The sequence below is a fragment of the Ranitomeya imitator genome, chromosome 2 (assembly GCF_032444005.1).
Source record: "Ranitomeya imitator isolate aRanImi1 chromosome 2, aRanImi1.pri, whole genome shotgun sequence".
In the NCBI taxonomy this organism is placed as follows: Eukaryota; Metazoa; Chordata; class Amphibia; order Anura; family Dendrobatidae; genus Ranitomeya; species Ranitomeya imitator.
This window is the reverse complement of record NC_091283.1, coordinates 353,808,133-353,830,950: the sequence shown is the minus strand read 5'-3', so window position 1 is coordinate 353,830,950 and position 22,818 is coordinate 353,808,133. Positions and strand designations below refer to the sequence as shown.

General features: G+C 43.9%; 1 protein-coding gene across 1 annotated transcript in view; it reads right to left on the bottom strand.

The window, feature by feature from the left end:
• The window catches only part of LOC138666559 (zinc finger protein 271-like), a 71,730-nt gene that overhangs the window by 5,781 nt on the left and 43,131 nt on the right, over positions 1–22,818 (bottom strand). The window contains exons 7-10 of the mRNA XM_069754764.1: positions 4,261–4,536; positions 4,056–4,179; positions 3,879–3,976; positions 3,489–3,570 (exon numbers count right to left, since the gene is read on the bottom strand). Of these exons, the coding sequence (XP_069610865.1) occupies positions 3,489–3,570; positions 3,879–3,976; positions 4,056–4,179; positions 4,261–4,536 (580 nt within the window). The remainder of the gene's footprint in view (positions 1–3,488; positions 3,571–3,878; positions 3,977–4,055; positions 4,180–4,260; positions 4,537–22,818) is intronic.

The following is a 22,818-nucleotide window of genomic DNA, read 5'->3' as shown; positions in this document are numbered from 1 at the left end:
AACCAGGGAGATAAACACCTCAATCTGATCCCTGTTCAGACTAGGAAAAGCCCTTTTCTGACCCTGCTTGACCACGCAGTTTGACACCCTAAGACAGTGAAATAGCACCCCCACTCGATGGCTTACCATGAATGTCCTTAGCAGCTCTTAGGTTCAGTAGACAAGTAGTCTTCTAAGGAGTAAAGGAATCGCACACAAAACAACTGCAACCAACACAAACTACAGCAAAGTGAATGAATCCAGAAAAGTCTTATCACCAGCACGAAACACTAGAAGTGAGTGGGAAGGTGTTTAAAGCTGCATCTGAAAGGTGATAGGACAGACAGAGTAAATGAAAATCACCTGTTACCCAAAACCGACAGAAAAACAGAATTAAAACTCCCAAAGAAAAGGTGTATCTGTTGTGGCTCAGCAGGAAGAGTTGCTGAGAACAGAACACAGAATCAAGGGTTCGAATCCAGAAGCATGACAGTCGCTATGACATGGCGGTGTGTGGTGGAGTATGAAATAATTGAGCTCTTGGTCACACTGGTAAGCACAGAAAACAGAATTATATCAATGCTAGATATGCCCAACCATTGCAGTAAAGGGTAGAGAACAAAGTAAACTGACACTGACAATCGTGACACTGACAAGGAAGGCAAGTTACATGCTTTGTTCCCTACCTGCTGACAGGTGTATAGTTAGCATGAAGCATAGAGATGTCTATTGAATAGACCCTTGGTATAAAAGAAAAATGGGGGAAATTTTTCATGCTTTTGAAAGCAAAATTGCTGGATTATCAGGATTAGTTGTGTATCCAACTTTACCCCAAGATTTGCTCAGCAGATACAAGCTGGTACCATGTCTAACTGGAAAGCTTCTCTTTGCTCCCCACTGAGTAACAACTCTACCACCTCTGACAGTACCACGTCTATAACAAGTAGCCGAAGCAGTAGTAGCCTACACAATTTCTGGAACAAGATGGATCAGTTATTTTTTTTCATAGCTTATATGCATCAGGTCGCTGTAGCAAACGGACACAAAGCCTGAACAACCAGATTCAGTAGTATCTGAGTTGTGCCTCTTTTCTATAAGATACCCTAAATTCTTACCCAGTGGACCTCATATTCAGAAGACTGGGCCTGCAGCAAGAACTGTCCTAGTTTGCCAGTGGTCTTTTCCAACTTCAAGCTTACTATCAACGAGGCTATTTAGATATGACAATGCCATCTGCCACTCTGAACGGACAAGGCTGTCCTCCACAAGCATGGAAAATGTATGAGAAAATAAATCACGCATGGATCCATGAGGATTTTCACACTATTACCGCTGATGGCAATTATTACACAAGTTTTTGTTGACAGTAGGTACTAAGTATTTAGCACTAGTCCAATGAAACCACTGCTGCTGTTTGTCTATCACGTTGCATGCTGTACTGCTGCTTTTACCCCCCAAACAGCTGGACATATCCTGTCTATTATGTTCCATACTATACTGCTGCTGCCACAACCACTTTCTTTACGTAGCCTGATGCAACGTGCTTGTCCATCATGTTCAAGTCTACATTGCTGTTGCTACCACTGACCCTACATAGCCTAATATCTCCTGACTGTCCATTATGATCCATACTGTACTGCTGCCACTCTGTGCCCCTACGCTGTTGAACAGCTGATGCATGTTCTTCAAACTTTAGGCATAATGTTGCTGCTACCACTCCCATTACACAGTCACACATCTCCTGTTTGTCCATCATGTTCCATATTGTTCTGCTGGGAACCATAGACTTCACAGGGCAATTATAACAAACCTGAAACTGCTCACAAAAAGGGAAAATTCTTGGATGGCTATTTGTTTCTTTATTCTCAAATTAAACCTGCTGCTACTCCCATAAGTATATTAACACCTGCAGGCATCTGCCCCAAAGGGATAATTTTTTGGCCGTTGCCACCAGTTCCTATCCATTTATCCATAGCCATATGTGTTTTATGTGACTTTGACATTACTAAGGCTGTCTTTGTGTTAAAGGATTTAAAAGAGGTTGGACACAGTCACTGGAGACCTCAGCATGCCATCCATGTCTTTTCATCCATATCTTTTCAGGGCAATTGGAGGATTTGGAACACTTTTGATTTGTACATAATCAGTTTTTCAAAAAACAACTTTTGGGCTGAATCAGACCCGAAATGTATCTCTCTAGTTGATACATCCTCTGTTTGATCTGGCTCTGCATAGTGTTGCCTAATGGCTAGTCTGTTACATTAACTCCTGACTATGCCTCAAAAGGCAAAACAAGTCAGGACGACATGGCTTTCTGATTTCAAGTAAACTGTTACATACCCACTGTCTGCTGCTTTCTTTTTAATCAGTGGTGATGTCACATCAGTCAGAGGCCAAATGCTCAAAAAGGCTACTTTTGACAGATTTGGCACAATGCATTCAGTCTGTCAGATTCCAAAGGAATTCAACTTTGCATAACCCCTTTATAGGGAACTGGTCTTACAATGGGGTCCACTGGATTGCTTCCACGGAAGGGCTGCCGGCTGAACGAGCGAACCAGTGGCAAGTGTCGCCACGCAGGGTCAATGCCAAGAAGTCAAGTCAGAAAGGAACAAAAGTGGTAAACTAAACAGATGAAAAGAATTCGAGCAAAGGTCGGAAAACAGGAGGGATCAGGAAGACCACACAACAGCAAAGACAAGCGTTACAAGCTACGTAAGAAGGTTGTTGCTAAATGATGCGCAAGCAAGGTACATGGTGAATTAGTTCCTCTGTGCATGTGTCCAATTGTCCATTGTGCTGTGGATGATTATAGGTGAGGTAATAGGCCAGAATGAAATATCACCCTCAGTCCAAATGCCATGTTAGGCTATGTTCACACTTTGCGGATTTTGCTGCGGTTTCTTCTGCGGATTTTCATCTGCAGTTTCCTATTGGAGCAGGTGAAAATCCGCAGAAAAGAAGTGACATGCTGCGGAATGTAATCCGCTGCGTTTCCGCGCGTTTTTTTCCGCAGCATGGGCACAGCGTTTTTTGTTTCCCATAGGTTTACATTGTACTGTAAACTCATGGGAAACTGCTGCAGATCCGCAGCGGATTTTCACCTGCTCCAATAGGAAACTGCAGATGAAAATCCGCAGAAGAAACCGCAGTAAAAACCGCGATAAATCCGCAGTAAAAACCGCGACGGGTTTTCACTGTGGATTTTGGAATTCTGCTGCGGAAAAATCCGCAGTGGAATCCGCAAAGTGTGAACTTAGCCTTAAACTCTGGCTGGTGATTAGCTGCAGTGGTCTCATCTGTACGGCCAGAACAGAATTTCTGGAGATAGGATCTGCCAATTTTGCTCACTGAAATTTAGCATTGAAACTGTTTTAATAAAAAAACATTTTTCTGACATTGATTACAATACAGATTTTTTTTAAATCAAATACTCTGTAACATACCATTGAAATATAACATATAATAGCATCAGCCAGTGAATGTGTACAATCTATTATACTACTCACCTGGGAGGTTATCTGTTGGAATCTCCTCTTTACACCAATCATCACCTATCACATATGTAACAATATTGTCCAGATCTTCATCCTGAAATAAATATTTTTTAAATATTACAGAAAGCTTAATAATTAACATGATGTATAGAAACCAAAATGTTATGACATACATTGGTATTGTAGTTAAATTAGATTCATACCAAAAACCTGCAGTAATTTGTTTGTTCTTTATTCCAGCCAACAGTGTCCATAACTAGACATTTGTAAGATGCTTCAAACAACTAATGTCTATGAGCAGCTCTAATCCTGCCATCTTCACCATTCTTATTACACAAGCATGAGCACAAGACCTTCACAGCCGTCTACACATCATAGGAAAGATCTCATGACTCGATGTACCTGATGATCCTGAGGAACATCTAGATTTTCTTGCTTACAGTCCTGTGGAAGAAAAGGACGGGAACATCTCTCTGGTGTTGTCCTCTTACTGGATAGATCTGGAGGAAACACAAACAGCGACTGAATTAATTCTTTACATACAGATAATTATAGGCCGTGTGTATTTAGTCCTATTACCTGGTGATGTGAGGGGCTGGGGAACCTCCATTATGACTTCCTGGTACAGATCTTTGTGTTCTTCTAAATACTCCCACTCCTCCATGGAGAAATAGACGGCGACATCCTGACACCTTATAGGAACCTGACACATACAATGATACCGTCATCCCCGATCCCTTCATAGCATTACTGTATAATGTCCCAGCATTCACAGCAGTGTCACCTCTCCAGTCAGCATCTCAATCATCTTGTAGGCGAGTTCTAGGATCTTTTGGTCATTGATGTCCTCATCGATCAGCGGTTGAGGTGGGGGCCCTGTGATTGGGCTCAGGGGTCTTCCCCATCTCTCAGACACAGGGGTCTGACAGCGCTCACTAGAGGTTTTCTTCACTACAGTGTAATCCTGGTTATGGAGACACACATTAATAAATCTCACTACAAATATTTCCAGAGTCCTCACCTCTCCAGTTCTGTCCATCAATCCCATAGATAAGAATAATGTAATGTTAGGTCATCAGATTCTCTCACCTCTCCAGTAAGCTGGAAGAGAATCTCTAGGGTGAGGTGTAATAACTTCTCAGCCATCTTGTCCCTGTCCCTATCCATCCTTGATGGGTCAATCAGGAAAATTCTTTAAATAGAGAAGATTTTCACTGAGGATCTGATATCGTACGGTCCTGAATGTGAAGAAGATGAGCCGATGTAACATCATAAACGAACCCATGTAATAATGCAATTACTGGAAATAATAAGGGGAAACATATGAGGAGATAGTAAAGATGTTGTCCCAACTTGGACATTATTGGCATTTTAATAGGTTGTGCTATCAATGTCCAATAGCCTATCATATAGTTAATAGTCCTAATGTTTGAGCAAGACACGAGTCTATTGGATTCAACCTGTAACCTAACGCTGATCCAGAGGAAGGCAAAGAAAACATGAGTCAGATGCTAATTGCCCCATATTAGGGGAAAAATTCCATTCCAACTCCACATATGGCAATCAGACTAGTTCCCTGTATCATCCCCATCACCTGTAATGTTAGATTTTTCAAGTAAGGCAGCTAGGCCTCCTTGAACTTTGTTTGACTGGTTTCACATTTGCAGTTGTGTCTGCAGCGTTTCTGATGCTAGCGGTGGATTCCACGTCGGCAGCTCTACATGTTAGGCCGCTTGCATGTTGTTCCTTATAAGTTCATTTTCTCCACTCACGGGATACCAGTACCGATTTGTCCAATTCACTAGTTAAGTGTAATCATTCACCTCCGTAGTGCTTACAAAACGCAACTGATGAAGGTCGCTGTTGAGACCGAAACGTTTTCTGTTACTGAACCACAAGTTGGAACAGAATAAATCCACTTGCATTACAACAAGTTGAGTGCCAGGTTCTTATTATACAGGAACTGATTTAGACACACCCATTGAGACATGCCCTCATGGAAATATCAAACACATGCGCATAAAAAGCGCAAACGCACGTAAAAACCGCAAACGCTGCTTTTTTTGCCGTCATGCGTAAGCTGATGCGGATAAAAAATGCTGTGTAAGCATGCGTTTGCGTATGCAGATGATACACTGCAGCCTCCACTGCAAATGTGAACCTAGCCTTAGTGAATCGACCGTTACATCATCATGTGGTAGAGGGTTCCATAGTCTCACTGTTGTTACAGTAAAGCATCATCTTTTGCGTTGATTATTGCAGGGGTTATCCAGTCTCAGACACAAAGTCTGTAGCTATTTTATATGACTTCAGGTTTCTGAATCATGACTTCGATTCATATTTCTTGTTTGCATGCTGCAGCGCTACAGCGTGCAACTTTATTTGTTATTATATATAGAGGTTACAACTCTTAGTTTGCACACACTAAGTACACACTTGTTTTGTGTTTGGAAGTGATGGCCAGTCTATTTGAGATATATACTTCAGAAGGCATTAGCACCGAAACGCGCGTTGGGGTGGACGCTGTCCTGGAGCCTGGGTCCCATACTACACTTTGTAAGTTTCTGTAACTTAATTATTATCACAATTCCCTGTGACCCCGTGTTTACCACCGGCTCTGCACTAATTTTTAAGTGCCTGCTTACATATGCCAGCACACTTTTTATGATTGCATTTTGCCTATTACTTCACCGTGTTGATATACTTTTTTATCACTAGTTGCACTTTATTTGCTTTGAATTATTTACAGTTTGGGACATTCATTTTTTTTTCTTTTTTTTTTGTTTCACTACCTACTCTGCATTTTATATATTTTTATTGTTGAATATTATGTCCTCTTAGCACTAAAAGTATTGGCTTGGTTTTTATCAAATGGTGCCTTGCAGCTGTATAAATTTTACCTGGGACAGCGTCTTGATATATCTGTGAATTTTCCCTTTATCATGTCTTTTTAATATTGTAATTTAACATAATAAATCTTATTTTAGTGGATTATATGGTCAGTTCTGGTGCTCTTTTTTTTGGTTGTTTCTATCTTGGTATTGCATCTCAAACATTCTCTTTAAAAACCTTGGTCGCTCTTCTTTGCACTTGATCTAGTTCAGCTATGTCCTCTTTATATACCGAAGGCCAACATTTAACACAAAATGTGGCCACACTAGTGACTTGTATAGAGGCAAAACTATCATCTCAACATAAGGATCTGTCTTATTTAATACATCCTATTTATTTTATTTAACTTGACAGCAGCTGACTGACACTAGTCACTAAAGTTGAGTTTACTGTCCACCCAAACGTCCAAACCTTTTTCAGTGACAGTTTTTCTCAGTGTTTTACCATTTATTACATATAGGTAGTTCGTAGACTACAAATTCATTACATTCTGTAGCTTAGTTCGTAACCCGAATATGTATGTAAGTAGGATCAGGGCCTCACATCACTGATCTCTATGGCTGCCATATGATCCTCTTCTTTCTCCATCACATGCGACAACTCCAGCCCCTTTATTAAAGACAAGGGCTTCCATTCGTATCCAGGCCCTGGAGGTTATTGTGCTTCATAAAGTCTCAACGTTGATGTTGTGATCTTATGACGTGCAATGACCTCTGGGGCTTAGATGCAGCCAGAAGTCTCGAGGCCGTGGGACCTTATACCAATGAGCTTCTGCTAAGTTCTGGTCTAAAGTGAAGTGGCCAAAGATTTGGATTGCAATGGTGGAAAGAAGAAGCAGCTGGACTGCTTGTAATTATACATTTAATTTCCTCGGCCTAAGTACATGATGTTACATTTATCTATAATAAACTTAAATTTCCATTTCTCCTTCCAATCTTGAGCTTTCATAAATCCCTCTGTAATATCAATCCTTTTCTGTTTTGTTTGGGGGTTTTTCTCCCCTTTTTTTTAAGTCACAATTTTTTTTTTTTTTAGTCAAGCCATATGATGACATGTTTTTTTTTTGCAAGACGAGTTGTGGTTTTGAATAGCATCATTCATTTTATCATATGATGAACTGGAAAATAGAAAAATAAAATCCAAGTATAGTCAAAGGGTGAAAGAAGTGTAATACTGCCATTGTGAGGAGTATATAAGGGAGGGTCAGGCAAGGGCCTGATAGATTGTAATGTAGCGCTTACCACTTCCTATACTTTCATGTAAATGGTGCTGAGAGTTTTCATATTGTGATTAATATTAATCACACTGAACTCACTTAAATATGCAATTTAAAGTTTTATTGATAAGTCAGAATATGAAAATGGATACGACAGCCCATGTTTTGGTCTGTCTCAAGCCATAATCATGAACAATGTTGATGGACATAGGCCGGGAACCAAAGTCTGTGACAGACCAAAATGCTGACCGTCCTATTTTCCCATGCTATCCTATCAATAAAACTGTAATTCATAATCCTGCTTAATGTAAGTGAAGAATGGGCGCTCCCACGCATTTGTCATGTGGGTCTCTTGACAAAGGCGAGAGAGCACATGTTTTTCACTTACATCAAGTGATATTATAAATAAGACCCGGGAAGTGTCGAAACCAGGGCTGTGGAGTCAGTAAGGCCGGTTTCACACGTCAGTGGCTCTGGTACGTGAGGTTACCGTTTCCTCACGTACCGGAGACACTGACTCACGTAGACACATTAAAATCAATGTGTCTCTGCACATGTCAGCATGTTTTCACGGATCATGTATCCGTTTGAAAAACACGGAGACATGTCAGTGTTTGTGGGTACCGCAAACGGATGCTGTCCGTGTGCACTCCGTGTGCCATGCAGGAGACAGCGCTACAGTAAGCACTGTCCCCTGAGCTTGTGGTGCTGAAGCCCCATTCATTCCTTCTTCCCAGCAGCGTTCGCTGGAGAGAAGGAATGAAAAATCTTTTTTTTTTTGTAAAAATAAAGTTCCCGGTAATCTCCCCACCCCCTGTGTGCCCGCCCGCTGGCATTAAAATACTTACCCAGCTCCCTCGATGCTTCCATCCTCTCAGCGTCACAGCTCTTCCTGTATGAGCAGTCACGTGGTGCCGCACATTACAGTGATGAATATGCGGCTCCACCTCTCATAGGGGTGGAGCCGCATATTCATCACTGTAATAATAGTGACCGCTCATAAAGGAAGAGCTGCGACGCTGAGAGGAAGCATTGAGGGAGCTGGGTAAGTATTTTAATGCCAGCAGGTGGGCGCACAGGGGGAGGGAGGAGATTACCGGGAACTTTATTTTAACAAAAAAAATAAAAAACTTTCATTCCTTCGCTCCAGCGAACGCTGCTGGGAAGAAGGAATGAATTCTGGATTCAGCACCCAAAGCAGGGGACAGCGCTTAACTCTAGCACTGTTCCTGCACGGTGCCACACTGATGTGCCACGTGAGCACACGGACACGGATACCTCCGGTACCGATTTTTCCGGTACCGGAATTATCTGGACGTGTGGGACAGGCCTAAGACAAACCTCCGACTCAAACTTGAATTCAGACTCCACAACTCACTCTACAGCACTGGTCACTACTGATTATATACATAAAGTGCAGCACAGATCCATCTCAACTAAAAGCCAAGATCCTTAGATCAGGGATAGAACAGACCTTTTATAGGACATTTCACAACTTTCCCAAATTGTTATGAAAAAAATTACATCTCAAACTGCATTGTACTACTGTACCCAATTTATTATATATTTTTGGAGTCTGAGTCAATCCGTTTTATACCGACTCCACCAAAATGGACACCAACTCCACAGCCGTGGTTGAAACGTTAAAAAAATAACAGTTCATGTCTCTACTTTCTACACCCTTAAATGTCTGTGCTTGAGTCTGCTTTTCTACACGTGCAATAAATTGTTTGCATATCTAAAGAAGTGAATTTCTAAGTCTCTAGCAGTGGGCGGGGACCGACCTTTCTGAGCAATATCTCTTATGACCTATATGCCTGTGTTCGTACAGCCAATGTCTCATACACGCTGTCCATGGATCGGGCAGAAGGTATCAGAGACAAATATATATGGCTGTGATCGTACAGCCAACATCTCATAAATCCTGTCCGTGGATCGGGCACAAGGTATCATACACAAATATATATGGCTGTGATCTTACAGCTAACGTCTCATAAATCCTGTCCGTGGATCGGGCACAAGGTATCATACACAAATATATATGGCTGTGATCTTACAGCTAACGTCTCATACCTTCTGCCCAATCCATGGACAGGATGTATCAGACTCAAACATAAAATGGCTGCGATCGTACAGCCAACATCTCATCCATCCTGTCCATAGATCGGTAGAAGGTATCCGCTATTAGATTGGTTCCCTTTATAGTGGGTGATGTGGCATTTTGCACTATTGTTTGTACCCTGCGACAAACCATCACTGTCTTTCTAGATACAAATGCCAGCCAGATGATTGATATTAGTCACACTGATCGCCCAGGTCCAGTTTCTAGTCCTCTATGATTACTTTAATAGTATGTGACAGAAAGCACCTGAAAATACTATTGATTAACCACTGGGATCAAGTTATAACAGCTGTTATTAGAGGTAACCCCCAGCCTCAGCTCTTTGACCTCTTTATGGGGGATACAAAGTTAGGGAGCTGCCTATGTGACCCTATTAAGACCCTCCAACATAATAAGATGCAATGGAAGTCCAGGGTCTAACAACGTAAGCCACGAGTGGTTCTATTAACAAATATGACTCATAACGCAAAAAAATAAGAGAAAATATAGCTGGAATTATATGCCCCCAAAATGCTTCTATTACACCGCAGATACCGGCCCCTCACACAGCTACATCACGGGGAGATGAAGAATTGTCACCTGGAGTGTCACCACAGAAAATCACCAAAATAGTCCTAGTGCTGAAGGGGTTACTGCCCCCGCCCAGTATTGGGGAATCTCCAGCACCTACCTCCACCTGCAGAGCCGCCCACCACATATATGGCTGTTCTGTGCCCACAGGACCTGTGATGAGGTCACAGGAGGGGAGGAGTCAGGGGTCACATGATCAGGGGCCTCAGTGTATGCAGGACTCTGCTGTGCTGGTTGTCATGGTGCTGGAGGAGGGGAAGTTTGTGTGGGGTCAGGAGGGGTTTACTTCTTTTAGCTAAAATCAAGTGTAGTATCCTTCAAGAAGGCGGATTGTTCAGGGGGCCGTCCTGTTAATACAATATGCACACTGGGCATGGCACGCTGGGTACTATGAAGGGTGGCGTATATAGTCATACGGTGGAAACCGCGGCCCTCTACGTTTGATGCAATTACATAGTTATTAAGGTTGAAGGAAGACTTTAAGTCTATCTAGTTCAACCCATAGCCTAACCTAACATGCCCTAACATGCTGATCCAGAGGAAGGCAAAAAAAAACCCATGTGGCAAATAGTAAGCTCCACTTTGGGGAAAAAAATTCCTTCCCGACTCCACATACGGCAATCAGACTAGTTCCCTGGATCAACGCCCTATCAAGGAATCTAGTATATATACCCTAGGCTGGATAAGTTTGAAAGCCCGAGGTGTGAATTGCTCCAGGAATGGTTACCCCGAGGAGCCTTAACTCGTCAGGAAAGGGAACCAGACTTGAGTTTTGGCACTTTTGCACAAGCACTTCAAATTTTCACATACATTTGTGCACAAACCCTTTTCTGGCCTTTTTGGCTAGGCTGGGTGATTTGTAAATTCAACGTCAAAAGTCCGGCTAGAATTACAGTGGATTACCTTCATTTTTCTATTCGCCACGACAGCACCCACTAGAGAGAGGGGATCTGCCCCTAGGAACAGGAAACCTACAGAGAGATAAAAGGGGCGGCCCCCCCTCGCTCCTCAGTTGGTTTCCTGTTCCTAAAGGGGAACCCACAGAGAAGACTCTATGGATGCTGAAGAAGAGGAAAATCCACCTGGATGCCGACTGTCCGTCTCTGCTGAACGACAGGGGCTCCAGGGCGGGTAGACAGAGTCGGGGGTTCCTGCTGGCTCCCCCCTCATCTGCTGCAGCCTGCTGCGAGGATGGACAACGATCTCCCTGCTGGGACATCGTTGCAAGGAAAGACCGATGGAGCGGCATGTACCTCGTCCGACCCAGACCTGGGTCAGGTAATGGGCTTCTGAACGTGTAAGGAGCCGTGTTGCGGTGTCTCTTTCCCCGGTCCCTCAGAAATGGAGGTGGCTGGATGCGGGGGCAGCGGTAAGATCTGCCGACAGGCTGCAGAGACGCCGGCGCATGCACAGTACAGCGGCGTTCCCTGAACTTCCGGGGTCGGAGGATCATTTCCGGGGGAACCGCCCTATTGGATTCCTCTAGGCGGTTCCGTCCTCCTGGTGCCATACTGGAGCGCAGGTAATAAAAAAAAAAAATAAAAAAAAAGGAAAGCAGGAAGGGGTGTGTGAGATCTGGCGCTATAAATTGCAGCTCGGCGGTGCAGAGGGTGCGTCGTCATGTCGTCCCATGAGGAGGTTTGTGAGCGCCCTATAGAAGTGTTAGCTGTACCCAGTGAGGATACCAGAAAGAGGAATAGTGGACACTCGAAAGTGAGTGACTCCACTGACAAGTCAGGGAGGAGGTCGTCCCGTGGCACACCCCAGGCCGAACAAAAAACCCGAGAGCCGGTATAGAGATATACTTCGGGGTGAGTGTTTATGCAGCTTCATGGAAGCTTATGTTGGTCTCCTCTCCTTATGTTTTAGGCGAAGAGGACTGGGAAAACCAAGCACAAGCAGTGTGCAATATGTACCGAGCCTTTACCTGATTCTTATAGTAAAAAACTGTGTCAGGCTTGTATAGATAACACCTTGCGGCAGGAGGCGTCCGTTAAAATGAATGAGATTTGTCTTATGATTCGTGAGGAGCTTCAGTCTTTAGGAAGTGGTCCATCCGTGAATATTGAGAGGAGAAGTAGGAGAGCATCCTCGCCTAAGGCTGACACGTCGGCAGAGAGTGGGGAAGTTGAGTCAGATGTCTCTCAGTTATCTGGTTCCTCAGATGAAGAGGACTATGTCTGTTTTCCTACTGATGGCATAAATAACTTGGTTAAATCAGTAAGGAGTACTATGGGGTTTTCAGAGTCAAAAGAACCTCAAACACAACAGGAGGTTATGTTCGCAGGTCTCTCTCAACGGAAGGGACATGTGATTCCAGTAAACCAGGCTATAAAAGACCTTGTTAAAAAGGAATGGAGTAAGGGACAAAGGGGGTTTGTACCAGTGTCCTGTAAGAGGTGCTACCCCTTTGATGATGAGGACTTGGCCACCTGGGCGAAAGTGCCAAAAGTTGATGCGGCTGTAGCATCTGCCGCTCGCCGTTCCTCTTTGCCGGTAGAGGATGCGGGTTCTTTGTCCGATCCTATGGACAGAAAATCTGACGCACTTCTTAAAAAATCATGGGAAGCCTGTGTCACTGCCTTTTAAACCAGCAATCTCAGCCTCGTGTACTAGCAGGTCTATGCTGGTTTGGTTGGAACAACTGGATCAAAATATCAAGAGTGGCGTTTCCAGAGAGAAGTTGCGTGCCTCTATTCCGTTGGCTGCGGCTTTTATATCCGATGCCTCAATAGACTCACTCCGCCTGGCGGCCAGATCAGCTAACCTCTCTAATACGGCTCGTCGAGCGTTATGGTTAAAAAACTTGAAGGGTGATGCCCAGTCCAGGTCTAAGTTGTGTGCCATACCCTGTCAGGGTGAGTACCTCTTTGGAGCTGTTCTGGATGACATACTTACTAAGGCGGGTGAGAGGAAAAAGGGGTTCCCTAATCCCTTTATTCCTTCCTACAGAAGGGCGTTCAGGAAGCCGCCATTTGGAAAGAAAGGAGGCTTTAAGGACCGCTGGAGTAACAGGGAGTTCAGGCAAAAGGGAAACTTGTTCAAAAAGCGTCCCTTCAGACCAGCGGATAAGTTCCGAGAACCAGTGGCGTAACTACAAAGTTAGGGGCCCCGGTGCGAACTTCCAAATGGGGCCCCCCCCCTGCAGCCCTGCCATACAACTCAATGTAACCCCCATAGAATAATGGCCACACATGATGCTCAATACTGTATAACGGCCACCACACATGATGCTCCATACTGTATAATGGCCACACATGATGCTGCATACTGTATAACGGCCACACATGATGCTCAATACTGTATAATGACCCCCCTCCTGTATGCATGGCTCATCTCCCTCCTATCCCATATACATAGCTCATATTACCCCTCCTGTATGCATGGCTCATATTCCCCCCTGCATGGCTCATATTCCCCCCTGCATGGCTCATATTCCCCCCTGCATGGCTCATATTCCCCCCTGCATGGCTCATATTCCCCCCTGCATGGCTCATATTCCCCCCTGCATGGCTCATATTCCCCCCTGCATGGCTCATATTCCCCCCTGCATGGCTCATATCCCCCCTGCATGGCTCATATTCCCCCCTGCATGGCTCATATCCCCCCCTGCATGGCTCATATTCCCCCCTGCATGGCTCATATTCCCCCCTGTATGCAGGCTTAGCTCTCCGCTCCTGCTCGGCGCGCCGGCTTATGTCCTCCCTCATCCCCCCCCCCTCGTCCCCCCGTCCCCCCGTCCCTCGTCCCTCATACTCACCTGTCTTCCCACTGCACGGCCGTGCCGACATCCCTCGCGCTCTGTCCCGACTCCAGAAGGCGGCGCCGGCGCAGCACCTTCTTCCTGCTTGAGCGGTCATGTGACACCGTTCATTAAGATCATGAATATGCGCATATTCATGATCTTAATGAGCGGTGTCACGTGACCGCTCAAGCAGGAACGAGCTGCAGTGCAGACGCCGAGACCATCGCTGGAGCAGGGTGAGTATTCAAGGCGGCGGCGGCGGGGAAGGGGGGGGAGGCCCTGGAGCGGGGGGAGGCACTGCCAGTCCGAGCCTGCCTGCCGGGCCCGGGCCCCTGACCTGCCGGGCCCGGTCGCACTGGCGACCGCTGCGACCGCGGTAGTTACGCCACTGCCGAGAACCCTATTCCACTGGTGGGCGGTAGACTACTACAATTTGTTGAACAGTGGAAAGAAATAACTGTTAATCCATGGGCCATAAATTTAATTTCTTCAGGCCTCACCTTAGACTTCATCCGGACACCTCCGGATTCTTTTCTTCTTACCTCCCTAAAATCCAGGCCACAGCAAGAGGCACTGGAAACTGAAATTAAATCTCTTTTGTCCAAACGAGTTTTAATAAAAACACAAAAGCTATATTTTCTCTCTGAGCCCTGTTCATACAGGTACTATACAGATGATCAGGTTTTTAAATACATCAGATAGGGATTATATACATTAGGCAGGACTGCTCTATTATGGGTATACCTTGGCGATTGGTGGAGCAGCTTAACATACTTTTTTTTTTGCAAAAAAACGTATTAACTAAATACCCTGTATTTTTTCATTTTTTGACTAGCACTTGCTTATTTACTGTGACTTTTTTACAACAGAGTATTTTTAGACCTCTCTGTGCGCTTTTGTGTTTTCAAGTTCTTTGGTGGTGTGAACAGGTTCCTACAGACTTGTTCGCTATGCAGGTGGCCCATGTGTTTTTGAGTTTTAATAAAAGTTCCATCATCTCAAATAGGGAAGGGGTTCTATTCTCCCTTATTTCTAATTACTAAGCCTGATGGGTCCTTTAGAACTATATTTAATTTGAGGAAATTGAACACCTTCATAAAACCTAAAGCTTTTAAAATGGAATCTATTCGTTCAGCTATTAAAAATTTGTTTCCCAACTGTTACATGGTAGTACTGGATCTTAAGGATGCTTATTACCATCTTCCTATACACCGGTTACACCAGCAGTTTCTTCGGGTAGCAGTTGTAATAGATGGTCAGGTTTGTCATCTGCAGTACAGAGCAATGCCTTTTGGCCTATCAATGGCTCCGAGGGTGTTCGCTAAATTATTATTGGAAGTAATGTCCTTTCTGCGATTAAAAGACACACTGGTCATTCCATATCTGGATGATTTACTAATAGTGGGAAAAGACTCCCTACAGTGTGAGCAGAGGTTGGAGGAGGTGGCATTTTCTTTACAAACGCTTGGCTGGATTATCAATTAGGAAAAATCCAGACTCCGACCTGTAACATGTCAAAAGTTCCTTGGGCTCCTTTTGGATTCAGTTGATCAAGTATGTTGGCTGCCAGAGAATAAAAAAGCGTCCATAATTGATAAAGTGAGCTTAGCAATCAAGAGACGTAGTATGTCATTGAGGAGTGCCATGTCATTGCTAGGTTCATTAACTTCTTGTATTCCTGCAGTTGAGTGGGCACAATTTCATACCAGGCAGCTGCAGAAATTTACATTACAAGAGAGTATTAAAGGTCAGGGACGTTTAAATCAGACAATTTTTCTACCGTCAGAGGTAGTACACTCCCTTACATGGTGGTTGGATTGGGAAAATCTGTCAAGAGGAGTCCTATGGGTAATTACTCCTTCAAATTTAGTGACCACAGACGCTAGTCCTGAAGGTTGGGGGGCACATTTTCAGGATCAGATGTTTCAGGGTCTTTGGTCCAGATCAGAGTCTAATAATTCTTCTAATGTTAAAGAATTAAGGGCTATATATTATTCCCTACTCCACTTTATTCCTCAGCTGCGAGACCCTCACACAAGGGTCCTCTCAGACAACACCTCGGCGGTGGCCTATCTAAACCATCAAGGAGGTACACGGTCGGATACTCTCATGGAGGTGGCATCAGACATCATGATGTTAGCCGAAAATCATCTGTTGTCCTTGTCAGCAGTACACATAAGAGGCATAGACAACTTTCAGGCCGATTTCCTCAGCCGTCACACCCTTCATCAAGGAGAATGGATGATCAACAGGAGGATTTTCAGATTGATAACAGCCCGATGGGGCATACCTCAGATAGACTTGTTCTCAACAAGGTCCAATCGTCAGGTCAGAATGTTTGCCTCCCTATGCAGGCTAGACAATCCGGACATATTCGATGCCCTTCAGGTACCATGGACATTCAACCTGGCGTATGCATTTCCCCCATGGAATCTATTGCCCATAGTGATAAGAAAAATAAGGGAGGAAGGGACAAGAGTTCTGTTGATAGCCCCTTTTTGGCCCAAAAGGCCATCGTTTTCATGGCTCAGGGCAATGTCAATTACAGACCCTTGGATTCTGCCTCAGACCAAGGACCTGCTGTCTCAGGGACCGTTTTTCCATCCTCAGGTAAAGGGCATGAACTTGACTGTTTGGAATTTGAGAGGCAGTTACTAAGTCTGAGGGGGTTTTCTAGTGGGTTAATAGATACCCTCATGAAGAGTAGAAAGCCTTCTACTACCAAAATTTATGTCAGGGTCTGGAGAAAATTTCTTGAGTTCCATACAACACAAATTTCAGAGGTGCCTATATTTTCAATACTAGAGTTCTTGCAAAAAGGACTAGAGTTGGGGCTCTCTGTAAATACTCTGAAAGTTCTGATTTCAGCTTTAGGAGCCCTCTTCAGTTATGATGTTGCAGGTGATATGTGGATATCCCGTTTTATATCTGCATGTGAACAGTCAAAACCAATAAATATACCACAGGTGCCTCAGTGGGATCTATCTTTGGTCCTGGATGCATTGACACAGAGCCCGTTTGAGCCTCTTCATACAGCCTCATTAAAGAACATCTCGTTGAAAGAGATATTATTAGTAGCATTGGTATCGGCTAGAAGAGTGAGCGATCTACAGGCCTTGTCAATAGATCCTCCATTTTTATCTGTAACACCTGATAGGATAGTTTTGAAAACGGACCCATGTTATCTCCCTAAGGTAGCCACTAGTTTTCATAGATCCCTGGAGATCTTGTTACCTACTTTTTATAGAGACCACTCAACTCCAGAAGAAGTAAGCCTTCATACCCTAGATGTAAAAAGGACTATTCTGGCCTATTTAGAGAGAACTAGGGACTGGAGGAAGAGTAGGGCCCTCTTTGTGTCTTTCCAAGGTAAAACCAAGGGATCCAGAGTCACAAAGAACACATTATCTCGCTGGATCAGAGAAGCCATAATCTTGGCGTATAAAGCTAAAGGAAGAGATCCTCCAATGCATGTGGGGGCACATTCTATAAGGGCCTTGTCGACTTCCTGGGCAGAAAGGGCAAACGTGCCAATAGACCTTATATGTAAGGCCGCAACTTGGGCTTCGCCTGGTACCTTTTATAGGCACTATAGATTAGACCTATCTGCTGCTTCTGATCTAACTTTTGGGGTTTCGGTTCTTGACTCAGTTAACCCACCCAATCTATAGTCTCTGTAAATCTCTCTAGTGGGTGCTGTCGTGGCGAATAGAAAATACCGGATTACTCACCGGTAATGCTCTTTTATAGAGCCCACGACAGCACCCATTCACATCCCTCCCTTTTCTTTATATAGTTGCACGTGGTGCCGTTGTGGTGAGGTGTAAATATTAGAAAGATATAGTATAAGGTTGTAAATATGTATATATGCCTGAGCCTATTAACTAAAACCTGGCGGCGGTTCCTCCTATTCTCTGTAAAACAACTGAGGAGCGAGGGGGGGCCGCCTCTTTTATCTCTCTGTAGGTTTCCTTTTAATAGGGGTGGATCCCCTCTCTCTAGTGGGTGCTGTCGTGGGCGCTATAAAAGAGCATTACCGGTGAGTAATCCGGTATATTTATTTCAATTGTTTTTCACTGTCACCCTATCACTGGGCGTTTGTCACTAGGACTTTTAAGGCTGTGGTTCCCTAAGGGTAGGTGCACACACGGTCAGTAAGCGCTGTGGGTTGGATGCTGCGTACTTGCACAACGTCCAGATGTTACAGCATAGTGGATGGGATTTCAAGAAATCCCATGCCAAAAATGGTCCAGAGACATGCAGCGTCATATTTAGACATGCTGTGTCCAAAGCTCTGTCAATTATTAAACATCTGCACATACACTTACAGGGTCAATCCTGATTGGTCTAGGCAGGGACTGTGTGGTTATAATGATCTGCTTCCTCTGACTCTCCTCTCTCGGGAGGGGAGACGACTATCGATGGCTCCTAGTTCTCGCTTGGAAGGGAGCCCAGGCAGACGCTAGGGGCAAGATTGGTTCTCTCTTGGCTTTGACTAGAGGAGGCTACTTGTTCCTTACCCTCGCTGTAGTCTTCTGGCTCGGGAGGAGAGTTATTGGGGGCCTTTCTGCTGTTGGAGAGGGCTATGACAGACTGCATCCTAGTGCATTTTTTGTGACATTTTTTGGTACTCACTTATTGGGGTTTAAAAAAAAATCAGGAAAAATTTATAGAATCATGCAGAATTGCATCTCAAGATGAGCACATTTTTTTTAAAATTAATTCGGTAAGTGGAGAAAAAAATTGGATTTTGACAAACTATAAGTTATGAATTGAAAGTTCTCCAAAAGCCCCCAATTGGTTCAACAAAATGTGGATGTCACTCTGAGGTCTCCTAGGACTGTATCCAACCCCTTTTGAGCTCTTTAACTCAAACCCATCCTTAGTATGGCTATGTATCCACAACATATATGGGTAAATGGTTGGTAATCAGGTTATTTAAAAACACCATGCACAACCAGCATTTCTCTGCTTTTTTTAAATAAATTAAAAAAAAAGGTCTAAAAAATGATCCCTTTTCTATTGCAGATGCATATGTGATGGTACTTAAACACATGCAGTGTGTAAAAAGCAGCTATGGCTTTTTAAGAGCACTTTTTAAAAACACAAAAATAACTTTTTAACCCCTTAGTGACAGAGCCAATTTGGTACTTAATGACCGAGCCAATTTTTGCAATTCTGACCACTGTCACTTTATGAGGTTATAACTCTGGAACGCTTCAACGGATCCCGCTGATTCTGAGATTGTTTTTTCGTGACATATTGTACTTCATGTTAGTGGTAACATTTCTTCGATATTACTTGCGATTATTTATGAAAAAAACGGAAATATGGCGAAAATTTTTAAAATTTTGCAATTTTCAAACTTTGTATTTTTATGCCCTTAAATCAGAGAGATATGTCACGAAAAATAGTTAATAAATAACATTTCCCACATATCTACTTTACATCAGCACAATTTTGGAAACAAAATTTTTTTTTGTTAGGGAGTTATAAGGGTTAAAAGTTGACCAGCAATTTCTCATTTTTACAACACCATTTTTTTTTAGGGACCACATCACATTTGAAGTCATTTTGAGGGGTCTATATGATAGAAAATAACGAAGTGTGACACCATTCTAAAAACTACACCCCTCAAGGTTCTCAAAACCACATTCAAGAAGTTTATTAACCCTTTACGTGCTTCACAGGAACTGAAACAATGTGGAAGGGAAAAATGAACATTTAACTTTTTTTTGCAAACATTTTAATTCAGAACCATTTTTTTTATTTTCACAAGTGTAAAAACAGAAATGTAACCATAAATTTTGTTATGTAATTTCTCCTGAATACGCCAATACCCCATATGTGGGGGTAAACCACTTTTTGGGCGCACCGCAGAACTTAGAAGTGAAGGAGCGCCGTTTGACTTTTTCAATGCAGAATTGGCTGGAATTGAGATCGGACGCCATGTCACGTTTGGAGAGCCCCTGATGTGCCTAAACAGTGGAAACTCCCCACAAGTGACACCATTTTGGAAACTAGACCCCTTAAGGAACTTATCTAGATGTGTGGTGAGCACTTTGAACCCCCAAGTGCTTCACAGAAGTTTATAACGTAGAGCCGTGAAAATAAAAAATCGCTTTTGTTTACACAAAAATGATCTTTTCGCCCACAAATTCTTATTTTCACAAGGGTAACAGGAAAAATTAGACCACAAAAGTTGTTGTGCGATTTCTCCTGAATACGTCGATACCCCATATGTGAGGGTAAACCACTGTTTGGGCGCACGGCAGAGCTTGGAAGAGAAGGAGCGCCGTTTTACTTTTTCAATGTAGAATTGGCTGGAATTGAGATTGGACGCCATGTCGCGTTTGGAGAGCCCCTGATGTGCCTAAACAGTGGAAACCCCCCACAAGTGACACCATTTTGGAAACTAGACCCCTTAAGGAACTTATCTAGATGTGTGGTGAACCCCCATGTGCTTCACAGAAGTTTATAACGTAGAGCCGTGAAAAAAAAAAAATATTTTTTTTTCCACAAAAAAGATTTTTTAGCCCCCAAGTTTTTATTTTCACAAGGGTAACAAGAGAAATTGGACCCCAAAAGTTGTTGTCCAATTTGTCCTGAGTATGCTGGTACCCCATATGTGGGTGTAAACCACTGTTTGGGCGCACGGCAGAGCTCGGAAGGAAGGAGCGCCGTTTTGGAATGCAGACTTTGATAGAATGGTCTGCGGGCATTATGTTGCGTTTGCAGAGCCCCTGATGTACCTAACCAGTAGAAACCCTCCACAAGTGACCCCATTTTGGAAACTAGACCCCCCAAGGAACTTATATAGATGTGTGGTGAGAACTTTGAATGCCCAAGTGCTTCACAGAAGTTTAGAATGCAGAGTCGTGAAAATAAAAAATATTTTTTTTTCCACAAAAAAGATATTGTAGCCCCTAAGTTTTTATTTTCACAAGGGTAACAGGAGAAATTGGACTGCAATAGTTGTTGTACAATTTATCCCGAGTACGCTGATGTGCCATATGTGGGGGTAAACCACTGTTTGGGCACACGGCAGAGCTCGAAAGGGAAGGAGCGCCGTTTTGGAATGCAGACTTTGATAGAATGGTCTGTGGGCATTATGTTGCGATTGCAGAGCCCCTGATGTACCTAAACAGTAGTAACCCCCCACAAGTGACCCCATTTTGGAAACTAGACCCCCAAAGGAACTTATCTAGATGTGTGGTGAGAACTTTGAATGCCCAAGTGCTTCACAGAAGTTTAGAATGCAGAGTCGTGAAAATAAAAAATATTTTTTTTTTCACAAAAAAGATATTGTAGCCCCCAAATTTTTATTTTCACAAGGATAACAGGAGAAATTGGACCACTAAAGTTGTTGTCCAATTTATCCTGAGTATGCTGATGCCCCATATGTGGGGGTAAACCACTGTTTGGGCGCACGGCAGAGCTCGGAAGGGAAGGAGCACCGTTTTGGAATGCAGACTTAGATAGAATGGTCTGTGTGTGTTATGTTGCGTTTGCAGAGCCCCTGATGTACCTAAACAGTAGTAACCCCCCACAAGTGACCCCGTTTTGGAAACTAGACCCCCAATGAACTTATATAGATGTGTGGTGAGAACTTTGAATGCCCAAGTGCTTCACAGAAGTTTATAATGCAGAGTCATAAAAAAAAATATATATATATATTTTTCCACAAAAAAGATTTTGTAGCCCCCAAGTTTTTATTTTCACAAGGGTAACGAGAGAAATTGGACCCCAGAAGTTGTTGTCCAATTTATCCCGAGTACGCTGATGCCCCATATGTGGGGGTAACCCACTGTTTGGGCGCACGGCAGAGCTCAGAAAGGAGGGAGCACCATTTGACTTTTTGAGCGCAAAATTGGCTGTCGTGTTTGGAGACCCCCTGATGTACCTAAACAGTGGAAACCCCCCAATTCTAGCTCCAACCCTAACCCCAACACACCCCTAACCCTAATCCCAACCTGATCCATAATCCTAATCACTAACCCTAACGATAATCACAACCCTTACCCCAAAACAACCCTAATGTCAACCCTAACCATAACCCTAATCAAAACCCTAAATCCAACACACCCCTAATCCTAATCTCAACCCTAACCTCAAACCTAACCCTAATCCCAATACACCCCTAATCCCAACACTAACCCTAATCCCAAACCTAACCCTAATCCCAATACACCCCTAATGCCAACCCTAACCCTAATACCAACCCTAATCCAAACCCTAACCCCAACTCTAACCCTAACTTTAGCCCCAACCCTAGCCCTAAATTTAGCCCCAACCCTAACCCTAAATTTAGCCCTAACCCTAGCCCTAACCCTAGCCCTAACCCTAGCCCTAACCCTAGCCCTAATTTTAGCCCCAACTGCTGTTCTCCTGCCGGCCAGCAGATGGAGACAGATGGCGGGCGCACTGCGCATGCGCCCGCCATTTTCTTTTGCCGGCGGCCAGGAGGAGCAGCAGGAGGATCCAGGGACACAGGTGAGTATGCTAGGGTCCCCGAATCCTCCTATTTCTCTGTCCTCTGATGTGCGATCACATCAGAGGACAGAGAATTACTTTACTTTTTTTTTTTTTTTTTTTGCGGTCGCCGGTAAACAGTTAGTTACCGGCGATCGCAAAACAGGGGTCGGTAAAACCGACCCCGATCATGTTCTTTGGGGTCCCGGCAGCCGAGACCCCAAAGATTCTCCCGGCGGCGGGCGCACTGCGCATGCGCCCGCCATTTTGAAGATGGCGGCGCCCACCGGGAGACACGAGGAGCACCGGGGGAGATAGGTAAGTA